This window comes from Echinops telfairi, unplaced genomic scaffold, assembly GCF_000313985.2.
Source record: "Echinops telfairi isolate 266 unplaced genomic scaffold, ASM31398v2 ScPeMD7_23;HRSCAF=83, whole genome shotgun sequence".
Classification (NCBI taxonomy): Eukaryota; Metazoa; Chordata; class Mammalia; order Afrosoricida; family Tenrecidae; genus Echinops; species Echinops telfairi.
The window spans coordinates 53169958-53183358 of NW_022103920.1; the positions used below are offsets into that span (position 1 = coordinate 53169958).

Below are 13401 nucleotides of genomic sequence, written 5' to 3' on the forward strand. Positions count from 1 at the left end.
ACACAAAAAGAGAAAAGCCTATAAATAGTTCCAGGTATGTTTGTTGACCCTTATGCCTATAAAAAGCACGCTCTTTATCTGCCCCTGGTGTCTTCCCCATCACACCCCCTTCCTCGCTCAAGCTCTGCATGCCCATGCAACAGCAAAATGAGCGAGAAGAGACTCTTATTGGGAAATTCCAAATATGGAAAACTAAAGCAGGGGAATTAAAGAATCTGTAACACGATATTTTATGTGTAACACTGAGAAAAATAAATAAGCCAAAAGAAACTCCTGCAAATCACTTGGAGTATGATTTCTCTTGATTAAGCCCCTAAGAATTATGGTTGACATGCATCGGGATGTCACATTTTTAACCTTGTTCAGTGTCATCCACATAACGCAGAACATAATGTCTTAATCCCCAATTCTCTAGATATTCTTAAGTAGAATACATTATCCTCTGACCATTTACTTTCTGAGCCTTTACAATACTAGCATAGCTTATAATGACAAACTTTCTTCAATTGTTTTCATAGGAAATAAGTGTGAGGAATCTCACAGAAGAGAATTAGGGTTTGTTTCCTTACTTAAATCCTGGGATATGTAAGTTGAGGATCAGGTAATCATTATCAGAGCCTCCAGCTCCACTCTGGATATGATCTCCAGCCACCTCCCAACCTAGAAGTGAAAGGGCATTTTTATTAATAAAAATTCCCTTAATATTTTCCAACAACATTTTCAAATAAAGTACAAAAGGTATAAATATTTATGCTTGAAGTTAGATATACCCCCAAATTCCCCATTTTTTAAATTAAGTTGTCCACTGCATGCAGACCTACTGGATACCAACTGAAATTTTCCATATGGTTTCCCAGGAGGAATCGGGTAATGCACTGCTTTGCATTGTGGTTGTTGTTAAGTGCCACTGAGTCAGCTCCAACCCACAGGGACCCTGTGCACAATGGAACAAAACACCGCACTGTCCTGTGGTTTGCACTGACCTCCTTTAGCAGGAGTCCTACTAATGAGTCATGAGATGAAAACAAACAAACAAACAAACACTACACCGTGTTTAGTCTCTGCCCATTCTAATACATTGAGATGGAAATTTCTAGTCTTCAAGTAACCAATGAGAAAGAAAAACCTCCAGTTAACCAATGACACAGATTTAGGGTCCAGAGTCCATTCCTACAGTTTGTGGCAGTGCTGTGTTCCTGGGTTAGTCTCTGCTCAGATATTCATTCTCCTCCTCCTCCTTTTTCCTCTCGCTCAGCTAGCATTGAGTGCTCAGCTCTGTACCAGACACTGGGAATAGAAAGATCACACAGGTCCACCTTCTTTCAGGAGTTAGGAAAGTACAGACCAACCCTGTCCACAGTGTGGGATGATAGAGCTGTGAGCAGATTATGGGAGGTCCGTCCTCTACAGAGAGAGCCAAGGCACAGAGGCCGAAACAATCACAACAAAGTGGAAGAAGCATTCTCCCACTCCCAGTCAAGGAAGGGCCGTCAGAAATCACCTTCAAAAGAAGACACCTGCATCTGCTGCTTTGCAGCGGTGTAGGAGAGAACTTCGGGAGAGACCATTATGAGTGCCGGATCAGTGATTTGGCAACTCGTGCTGTGCTAGAATCGGCCGTCTATATAGAAAAGTGATGTTGCATATACATAAGTCAGGCTAGTCTAAAAATAATATGCACCAATCCACTTACTTAGGAGAAAATGCCAGTTGTTCTTCTATCTAAATGTTCTTGTGGTTCTCAAGAGAGAGAAACAGGTGCCAAAGATTAAGGGTGAGCAGTCACAAAACATTCTGACGCAGAGGAGGAGCAGGCCCTCAGCTGTGGCGTAAGTAATGTGGTAAGCATGGAGCTTTACAGAAAGATCACAACGTTGAGGTGGGATGAGAAGGAGGGGAACACTCCAGAGAAATCCAATACCAAGAAAGAGCAAACTTTACTACGGTTTCTCTAAGAACACCTGCGTCCCATCAGAAACGCCACCCTGAAGGGCAGAGTCGGAGGAAAGGCCAAATGGAAGGAAAGAGAAGGTGGATGACAGTGGGATAAACCAGGAGGGAAAGCAATTCCGCTGCCAGGGCGACCAGACCTCCTCGTGCGGAACACGGCGCACAATGCTCAAAGGCAAGCGCTGCTGCTGATGCTGCTGATGATACGGGGCCCAGCACTCGGCAAGCCCAGACTGGAGAATTCCAGTGGAAGTAGAGCTGCACAGGAAGGACACACACCAAGAGAAAGGAATTGACAAGAAGAGTCAGAAGACAATCATGGATGAAACTAAGGCCCAATCTGCAGTTACGTGAATTAAGGTATGGTTCGGAGTTATCCAAAGAGACATGTGAGCCCTTTGTGTGATTTTTCTAAGAGTCCTATCTAAAAAATGAAAAAGCAGAAATGAAATTAATTTTAATATACTTGGTTTACCCCATGAGCTAAAATGCCCTCATTTCAACATGTAATCAACACTAACATTTAGTAACTATGTATATTACTTTCTTCACATTAACTCTTGAAAGACAGGTGTGCATTGTACACTTCCAGCACCTCTCAGTTTGGATGTGCCACATTTCAAGTGCCAGTATCCACACATGGCACCCTCTTGGAGAATGCGTCTCAGAACAGAAAGCAGGGGTCTGAAAGTGAGACATACTAGCGTTAGAAAACACTGCCTATCACGATGTTCAGTTGTCACTTTTCTCTACACACCGTCATAAAAACGTGGTAGAAGAGTGTCTGTGAGCATGTTCTTTTCATCAATTTCTAATCTCACATCCTGAGGTTTCAATATTTATGTCTCCTTCTATTCTTAGTCCTTATGCACAAAGGAACTTCAAAAAGTTCATGGGGGAAAAGTCCTTTTTCATTTTTTAAACACACAAACTCCCAGCAATAATTATAAAATAGGATACAGAAAGCCCTGAATCCAAAAGACAGCAGAAAAGAATAAAAACTACAACAAACTTAAAGTGGGCCAAAGGGGAGGACAAATGATAAGGTGTTAAATTTTACCCTAACTGCATCAGCATGAATCTACTTTGCAATGTACTCTGTCAGATAGCAAGCCTATTCATATCCATGGTCAAGTCAGGATTCTATGGAGGCTTAATCCACAAGGGGATCCTGCAGATGGAGGTAGGCTTTTGCTGTCATTCATAACCTTTTGCAAATTGAGTGCTCAGAATGTACACTCTAATGCCATTTCCCCCTCTGGTCTTGGATATTAGTCTTTACAATCTTTGGATCACACGGGCTGGTGTGCTTCTTCCATATGAACTTAACTGACACCTTATCACTTGCTTTGAGACCCTAGATGCTACTCTTTTTGATAGCCAAGCACCAAGTGATTTCTTCATCACACTTTACTGTAGCATCCATATCTTCAGGAATCTCTTCGTGAAACCAAGTACTAAATAGGGACACCTCATAATAATTAATTGTCCTTAGATCGGGGCTAGCAATTAATGCCCTCTCTAAATCCACTCCTATCTATATTACGCATATGCCCCTAGTCCATTTTAGAAATAGTATAATGTATGCACATTTCATTATGTGGACATATGAACATTTACTAAGCCACTCATCAGACTGCAGGGATTGCTTCATGCTGACCACACTTCTATTTCAACCATTTAAATTGTTTTTGTTTTGACTAAATAACACCACAATTAAAGTATGGATAATAAAGCTCTTCCATATTTCAGATTTTCCCTAGAAAATAATTTTAGCAATGAGATTTTAAAGAAAAATATACTGAAAATCCTAATGTTCAGGTAAAAACTACCATATTTTTTTCTTCTCCCCTTGAATAATTTCTTAGAAATATGATTAGTTATTGGTCAAAAAAAGACCAATCTTTATCTTTCGTATAAATCAAGGCTGTGTCTTCTCTCCTTTCAGGTCTATGTTCAATGACCATCATGCAAGGACAATGTCTGCCCATCTCTATTCCCATGTGTGTACATCACGTCGGGTATTTCTAGCTTGCTGACTTAGGACTGGCAACCAGCTAAAAGACATGCGGTGAAGAAGATGGGTCTCAGAACTACGCTCTAACACAGAGAGGAAGTGAAGCACGCTCATGGGCTCATAAAGATAAAGGATGCATCATGTCAAGTGTTAAGATGCACACACACACACACCATCATCATGCAACCAACAAATACGTATTGAAAATACAAAAACGGATAAAGTTCAGCAATGCCCTACTTCAAATATGGTTCTGTTATATTTTCAAAGTTTTCAGAAAGTAGAATTCATGCATATTTTGAAGTGCATAAATTAGTATTTATGCAATTTATATTTGCAAACATAAGCTTCATAGGCAAAGAGAGTTTGAGGTTCTTTAACCCCTCACATTGGCTCAGTGCTGAGCCACACAGAACGAATTTAGGCAAAAATGTTGCCAGACTATTCTTTAAATAGCCAAGGATATAGATTTCATGACCTCTCTTGGTATGACAGACTAGTCCTCAATATTTACTTTAAGCTGACTCAGAAAAAAAGGCAAATTTAGTAGTATATATTCATAACAGAAAGCCATCTGGCGATGATACCAGAGTTACTATTTTTATACCAGGGCTTGATGGCAGGGAGAGTAGGCAAGTGATAAAAGTGACGTTTCCTCATCACTGTACTTAGTAGGTCTTTAGCAGGCATCAAACTGGTTCAGTCATGGCTGACCCAGCAAAATCATAACAGACCCGAATTTGTAAAATGTAGGTGTATGTGAACAATCGCCAGATGGGGACAGTCCAGGTTGAAGTTGTGGTATGAGAGACTCGGAAGAGGCCTGCCAAGCTCCTTCAGGAGCCTGAGGCAGGGGACCGGATGACTGCCGGGACTGCGAGTGTCACCCACCTGGAAGCAGCGCTGTCGGTTGCTAGGGACTCCACTGTTTCTGACTCTGCTGGTCCAGAGATTAGGTTTCAATGCAGTGCACATACTACCCTTGTTTTCTAAGTGGGAGATTACGCTTTTAGCGGGGGTAAGCTCATAATCTTTCCCATTCTGATTATCATTCCAGTTTACTCACATTTTACGGATTTGGATCCATTCCAATGTTGCTTCATCAGCCAGAACTGAACCAAGCAGTGCCAACTCAAAACTCTGGCTTTTAGAAAACTGAGAGGGATCATCTCTGTTGCCAAAAAGCACCAAGCAGATCAATGCTGAACTCACCGTTCATCCCGTCACACTTCGAATTTCCAACATTAAAGCAGGAAGTTTTCATATTGCCAGGAAGGACATTCCACCATTTATATTCAAATCCAAGTGCAGGCTCTGTTCCTGCAGGGCACGATCTACATTCTACAGAGAGAAGCAGCACACAATTACAATTAAACAGTTTCTTCTGTCTGTGCCAGGAAGCGCTAAACTTGTCTAATTAGCAGAGAGGGTCTTGAGAAGGAGAACTATTAGGGCACCAGTTCCCTTAGAAATCAATAACTTTCTCAAAAGCAGCCTGGAAAGAAAAAAAATCCTAGGTCTGGTGCACACATATCATTGGCCAATGGGGTGAGGGTTCGCTAGAGAAAAGATCCAGAATCTTGTAAAATAAGTGTTTCCTTTCATTTCTGGAAGAATCTGCTAATCCTAAATTCCCCTGCACAAGAACAGCACATCAGAAAGAAGTTCAAGTTCTCATAGATAATTTTAGAAGCTAGGTCTTTGTACCTTACAAATAAGAAAATATTTCACTCTCCTGACTGATTATTAAGCTTCCTATAATGCCACTCAATTATGGACTGGTTTCTTGAAGTTCAAACATTGACTATGTTGAGAAATGGCTCCAGAAACTGAGGGGTTCTAGAAGTTAACTGCACTTGGTATAAACTAACAATATGCAGCATTTAATTGGAAGGCTCTTTTCCAAGAACTTGTCAATTTAGCCCAAACCTTTTGCCTCCATCATCTAGAGAAGGGGTTTGGGAGAGAAAATATGCATGGAGCAAGTACTTCCTGGGAACAAAAGTACTTCAGGAGATATTCTATGTAACATACCTGATGATAAAGTTGAAGCACAAAGAATTTAAATAGCAGGACATGGGATGCTATTAGTAGCAAATAGAACTTGGTCTCAAACTCAAGTGGACTCCAGAGTCCTACTTGGGCTATCTCCCAAAGACTCTAGATATCAAGCATGAGGTCCCACTCCGATTACATAGACACCCACAGTGAAAATGTTGACTACGATTACAACGAATTCTGCAACTACCATCTGAATTAGTATTTGGTAAGTACCACAAGTTTCCCAGCTGTGCACTTTCAAACAAAACTGAGCACGTCTCCCTATTACCACAGCATAAACCGTGAGCCCTATTGCCACACTGATGTCGGGGGGATAACTTTTCTTATGAACAAATTTGCTGCCATCAAGGCGGTTTCTGCTCAAGGTTACCCTCTAGGACAAGGCGGAGCTGCTTCCCGGGGTTCCCAGGCTGCTAATCTGTGCAGAAGCAGACTGCCACCTCTTTCTTCTGTGCAACAGCTGATGGGTCTTAAACCACCAATACTCAATTAGCAGCCAAGTGCTTAACCGCTGTGCCACCAGGGCTCCAGCTTTTTTATACTTAAAGCGATACACATGTACTTTTACACACCCTGGAACAGAAGCGCTTATTAGTAATGTGACAATTTTCTTATCAGTCCAAACGTGAAAGAGCTTCCCATTAGGAGGCTTTTCACTATAGTCATGATATGTTCTATGAACCACTGCAGTCTCTGAAGTCCACTTAACCTTTTCCCAAAGTTGCTTCCATCTCTTAAGAACTTGTAAATTTTAAAAATCCCTCTGTAACAGTAAGTTAGGGCAGGGTCAGTGTATTCCAACAAGATTATTTTGCTAAAGGTCCAGTTTTTGCATCAGTTGACTTCCTACCCTTTATTCCATCTGAATACATTCCAGGAGGGCAGGGGTGGCAAGAAGATGATCCATTGTTATAAAATCCAGGATTGCAAGGTGGACAATCCCTCTTCTCTCCAGAAGGGGGCAATCTAATAGCATCTGCGAGGTCCTCCCGGCAGATTTTGGGCTCTATCCACTTGTACATTATCTGTGTCTGCAAAAAGAACACGCAAATCACAAAATATGCTGTACCTTGCTTTAAAGTTCCAATTAACAAAAATGTTAAAGGGACATCCATGAAAAATCTAAATAGGCGACAGAAGGGAAGGGCCAGCTAAAAATCACCTACAATATTATTGGCAAAATTAAGAAAGAAAAAAAAAGAGAAAACATTGAGAAGTCATCCTGACTCCCAGTTTTTCGTTTACCCTGCACTACAAACGACCCGACCTCATACCAACCATGCTCCTTATCATCCTCCTAGCCATAATTCCCACAAGGTGTTCTATGTTGGGGCCTTCACTGTTCCGTTCTCCTCCCGCAGCACAGCACATGGCACATGGCCACAAATAAACAAGTGTTATCAAGCTTCACGTTTGGATCCTGTTGTGTGGTGAACGGAGGGTCCTGGTGACCCAGGTCTGAACTGCTCAGCTGCACCAACCAGCGAGGCTCCCCAGAGAAGAGACCTTGTGATTCCAGTCGAGGAACCCCGTTAGCTAGCTCTGCTCCGTCCTCTCGGGTCGCAAAACAACAAAGCACAACAACGTTTTATATGTATTTGTCATTGCTCTCGTTTCTCTTTCAATAAACTGACATTCAACAGCAAGGCTATCGCTGGAGTATCTTCTTCAGAGGCTTCTACAGCCTGCCCTGTGTGCTGCAGACGTTAGGGTGAAGCCGGCCTCTGCCGGGTAGGTCGTGAAAAGCTTTCACGCCCTGTCCTTTGACTCTCACACATGCACCCAGCACCACAGATAACCAGGTATGGGGTTCTACTTTAAGGACACAGCTCTCCCTCAGGGAAACCACGTAAACCTCTGTTAAAACCTGGGGTTGGCCTCCTTTTGACGCCAGAAATACTCAATGTGTCCTCCATTCTCAAAGCAAAATGAATATGCTTAGCAAAAACACACATAAACAGAGGGGGTGGGGGGAAGCATTCTGAATACAGAGGAAATCAGCTCTTTTGTAAGTAAACACCGTTTCAAAAGGACTAGAATGTCTTTTCATTAGAAATATAATCATCTGAGAGTATTCTTTCCCCTTAAAAACAACTTCTCAAGCAATGACTCTAATAATGAAACTGGAGAACCAACATTACAGGCACTTCTCTATAGTGATTTCCCGTTAATAGAAAATCATGAATAGTAAAACCCTTTAGGACACTCAATTTTATTCTCAAGTATTCTCTTCTGGAAGAAAAATTCACCTTATCTAAAGAAGGATATTTAAGGAAATGGTTTAAAAGGTAGATGTCTCAACAGAATTGTAAAAAACGTCTTTTTTCCTTTTTAAAATACTCTTGCACATTCAATTTACGACCTACTTCATGGTGGTTCCATTCAACTAGGGACTGTGCCCTTCTGCCTCTTACCATCTGTAAACTAATGGCCACCCCTGCTGGGACTTCCTAAGTAGCTGAACAATGAATTAGATCCTGTGTCCATACGGGGTGCTCGCACCCCTACGGAAAGCAAATAAAATTCAGATAATCTAAGCAAAGGGAACACTGTTTGGAGGGGGCGTTGGCATTTGAAAACTTCTGGCTTAACAGAACACAAAACAAATCTAATTCAAAACAAGTCACAATTTGCTGATTCCTTTTTACTTCACTTAAGAATTGCATCGAATTGCCTGAGAGCTACTATGTTGATGGGAATAACTGATTCCCACATGGGGATTAGGCCGTGCTGTCACTGACCCTGGGGCACATCATGTCATATGCTCTCAAGCACTTTGGGAGGGAGGAAAGATTATCCTCATGTTCATAAATGGAGTCACTCCTGATTCGAACTGGTAAGCAACTTGCCCCCCAACCATATACTGCTCAGAAATGGTAAAGAGAGCCAGTTTGGCGAGGGTAAAAATTAAATTATGCGAATACCTTTTGAGTCAGCTATCCTGAAAATTTACAACCCAAGTAAACTAAATATCCAAGAACTTAGAAAATGTCAACCACTTTTATACTTTTCAGAAAGTTTAAATTTCAAATGCTCGATAGTAAAAATTTCATTTTTACTCCACATGACAGATTGGGTCTCCCCCACTCTTTCTAATGGGGACAGATGCCTGCAAGTCTGGCTGACTAAGGGATGGGAGTAATTAATATTAATGATAGTAAGTGCCAGATGGCTCCCAGCGCCGATGAAAAACCAACTATCAATTTACCCCTTGGCAACTTGAGATAAAAGTATGAAATGTTTTATGAAACCAAGCCCCTAATAGACTAAACTAACCAGATTATCATTAGGATGGCAGAAGTTATATTTATATTTACATTAGGTAATAACAGAAGTCAATTTATATTTACATTAGTAACATTCATCTTCAAAAAGTAGTGGTATCAATTGGAAGCAGTTTCTTATCTCAAAAAAAAAATTCTAAACAGGGAGAGCCAAGCGTTTCAATACCTTCTTTAAATGGATGTGTCTGCAGACTTTACTCCTTCAAATGTCCCTGCCCAAATGCACCTCGGCTTTGTAGGCTGACTAATGCCATCTGAATGGAATTAAATGTGCTTTGCGCGGGTCTCTCAACCGCCACTCCAACCCAACTGCCAGCTTTCCCGTGACAGGCAGGCTACTGCGTGCCTCCTTACTCCTGTGACTGAGCACTCCTATTTGTCTCTTCTTGAATTAGGTAGTTTTCCTAAGTCATGCGGACCCCCTCCTTCAAAGTCCTATTCGACACCCACACCTGGGCTAAGTACGCTCGCAACGCACCCACTTGGACTCCTTCTCAGTGAACCCTTTGCTGCTTTCAGTTTTCCCATGTGGTTGCCTGCTTCTACTCTTTCCAAAGCCTAGCAGCCCGGGCATTTTCTGTTATGTTGGAGATACTATGGAACTCTACCGTGGTGCTAGAGTTGCTAGCCAGAAAATTAGGAAGAAAAGATCCTGAAATTAAATGGTGGTAGGACTGTACAACCTGTGAATATCCTTTTAAAAAAATGAATCCTCCATCTTAATTAGATGGATTGTATGGTAGGAGAACAATGTCTCGATAAAGATGACTAAAAATATATTTTTTTAAAATATTGTAGGGGAATTTTTTATTTTACACAAATTTAGAAACCCATGGCTGCTAGGAAATACCATGTTTTCTTCCCATTGTGGGATTAAACAAATGTAAGCCTATCTTACCTTTAAGCATTCATACTCAGGACTATGTAGGAATAATGGCAGATCTAAACCTATACTGCTTTCTCCTTCTTCCCATACGCCCTTGCATCTCACTTCTGCGATGTAATTAAGAAACCCTGTGTTAGAGCCCTTGAGCACCACTGAAAAGCATTACAGGCAAAGCAAGTGAATGCAATCTGATACCAAAGCACTAGTAAGCCCTCCAGGATCACCATGGATTTCCTAAACTCTCAAAGGAAGAAATGGCATCATCTAATATTTCATCTTAAGAAGGAGCCCTTTTGAAAGATCGTCCCTTCCAGCCAGCCCCCTAACCTGGGGGGAGGGGTGCCCAATTTCATAAAATCTGTTTTTCTAGGACTCGGCCTCACTGGAATTTACCTTCTCTAAGTATGCCTTTCATCCAAATTTTACATTGTGGAATAATAGAGAAATATCTATTTCTTCTAAGACTTCAAATGTTTAAGTCTTCAAGCCCTGTGCCTAGTACAGAACACATTCCATATGTGGTATTCTTTCATTCTCTCATTCATTAACTCATTCAACAGATGCTGCACTGCCCTCTATGCGCCAGGGACTCTAATGGTCTTTGTTTTCGATTTCTAATGATAAAGAGCCAGTCCCTGTCTACAGGACAGGACGGTCTAGGAGAGTATGGTGATGGAAAGAGTCAGCTAAGCAAGTATTTGCCATCAAGTGATCTGATACTGAAAAATGCTAGCAAGTGCTCTCCAACCATCACATCATGTGTAAGATGTGATGTAACTGTAACTGTAAGAAAATCCCCAGCATTTCGGAACCCCTATTTGTGGAGGTAAATGACAATGGCTTCTTCAGTTTAGAAAGAGACTCATTATCTTTGAAAGGACTGATGAGTCCAGGTCTGTCTTCCCAGAGGAGCAGGTGAGCTAAGCAGTACAGTCACAGTAGGTTGAAAGGATTCCTCTGGGATGGGCTCAGATCCAAGCAGGGTCGATCACTTCTGAAACGGTGGCCAGCGCTGCAGGAAATCTTCTAGCCATAGTCTTTGTAACTCTCACCAAATGGCCTTTGCTAAGAGTCTGAGTCAGAAGGTGGGGAAGATACTGATTTGATTATATAGTTTAATTTCAGCGATGGCTACCAAGAGTATGACTGTCATCCTGTTACGTATAAAATGAGCCACCTCGGAAGGTAAGAGGAGCACGTGGGAAGAGCCAGGAGGGGGGTACACATTTAAACCCCCAAACCCCCACCCAGTGAACCTCCTTGACCCAGGAGACAGCTCTGTCACCAGAGGAGGGAAAGAAGAGCAGCAGGAGGGGCAGAGCAGTGCCTCCACCCCCACCCCCCGCCACGCAGAAAGCAGAGCTGGCTGCTTATAGGCAGGAAGCTGGCTTGTGGAGGTGCTGCCGGGCACTTAATTGGAGAACTTGGCTTGCTGACCCACCGAGCTGGAGTTGAGTGCCTTCTGACTGGTGAGTATGGCAAGGTGACATGGCTTTTAGGCATTTAGTGAAGCCCTAAAGGAGCTCTGTGACATCGTTCAGCAGCGCTGAGGCCAGGCCAAGTGCTGAGAGCCAGAGAGAAGCTTGCTCGTGAGCACGGTAGAGAATACACTGTGCTTAGCGGATGCCAAGGGCTTAAGTGGAGAGCAAATGTTTTGAGAATGATAGGGGCAACAAATGTACAAATGTGCTTGACACGATTGGTGTATGTATGGATTGTGATAAGTGTTGTACCCCTTAATAAAATGATTAAAAAGGGGGGAAAAAGAAAGCGAATACACTGTGCTGATTGCATAACTATACACTGAGCATTCCTCACCAGAATTCTACACTGTTACCTTCCCAAATAAAACCCACAATGGTGAGCACTGTCAGAGTTCTACGTGGCCATTGCCATTAAGCCCCGTCACAGAAGTAGCGTGCCCCGAGATGGAGATTGGGTGTGAGAATCAGGTTCAACGAGAACAGAAGGTGCAGGCACACCTGACACCTGCCTTGTGGCCATCAGCTTGGAGCTGGAGAGTCTGATGAGGCCCCCACGCTGTTTCTTCAACCCTCGCAGGATCCAAAGCGGTGAGAGGGGAAGGTGGCTTGAATAGAGGGGCCTGAGGGGCCCAACAAGAAGACAGTCTCTCTGATAATGAACTTAAATTGAACTAAGACTATCAGCAAGAAAAGGTAAGAGAAAGGTTCCGATGGAATTGTTGGATCTAGACTGACTCGGGCCAGTTATGACCAACGGGTCTCGGCCCCCCAGTTTCACACTGGGGAGTCAACATCCTAATCTTGTATCTCTCCCAAGAATATGTTAAGCTTTCCCATTCAGTTCCTGTATTTTTAAATCAATTCGTAGAGTATGTCATAATTAGTCCCAGAGGCGGCAACAAAACTTGACACCTCGCTCTGCCACCAAAAGAGCCTGCAGATGCCCTGAGATGAACCAGCAAATCACACAAGCACAGCTCTCTACTGAGTTCTAGAACCCAAAATAAATAAGCCTGTGTTTTCTCAAGTCGCTGAAACGCTAACAACATAATTGTCACAATTTTAGCAATGCTGATATCTGCAGATATCAAGACAATCTTTGTGGATATTGATAATCTAGTAGGAAGCTTGTGTTTCTCAACTCTGAATAGTTTAACTGGAAGTTAATTCTCTGTAGTGGGTTGACCAGTGTTACCCCTAAAAAACAGATATTCCAAGTCCCAAACCCCAGTACAGTGAATGCTACCCTATTGCACATAGGACATTTGCTGACATCATTAACTTATGGATCTTGGTAAGAATTCATCCTGAATGTAGAGTGAGAGCAAAACCCAACGACAATGGTCCTGAGAAGAAAAGGAAAGGCTCAGGCTGGAAGCTGGGAGGCCCAGAGATGCACAGGAGAGAAGCCCACTGAAGACAGAGGAGCAGGCTGGAGGCAGGACTGCAAGGCACGGAACACCAGGGTTGTAGGTCGTCGAAGAGGTGAAGACCCTTAGTACCTCCCAAAGGAATCAATCATGAATCAATCATGCTGGAACTGGTTAGCATTTTATTTACCTCTGAAGTTAGAAACAAGTATCTTGAAATCGATCTTTAATCACTTTGTAAAAAGTCACTGAGTTTTTTCATTCTAGCTAGTACCTTTGTGCTCGGTACCAAGAGACTGTTCAGAGTTCCCTCAGATTCAAGAGGAAAACATCGGGGGTGGGGGTGGGG

At 42.5% G+C, this 13401-nt stretch overlaps 1 protein-coding gene across 2 annotated transcripts in view; it reads right to left on the reverse strand.

Annotated features, from left to right (window-relative positions):
- ELAPOR2 (endosome-lysosome associated apoptosis and autophagy regulator family member 2) overlaps window positions 1–13401 on the reverse strand; it is a 124190-nt gene that overhangs the window by 49428 nt on the left and 61361 nt on the right. For both annotated transcript variants that reach the window (XM_045288893.1, XM_004702635.2), the window contains 3 exons: window positions 6879–7059; window positions 5180–5308; window positions 570–660 (listed from right to left, as the gene is read on the reverse strand). In XM_045288893.1, the coding sequence (XP_045144828.1) occupies window positions 570–660; window positions 5180–5308; window positions 6879–7059 (401 nt within the window). The remainder of the gene's footprint in view (window positions 1–569; window positions 661–5179; window positions 5309–6878; window positions 7060–13401) is intronic.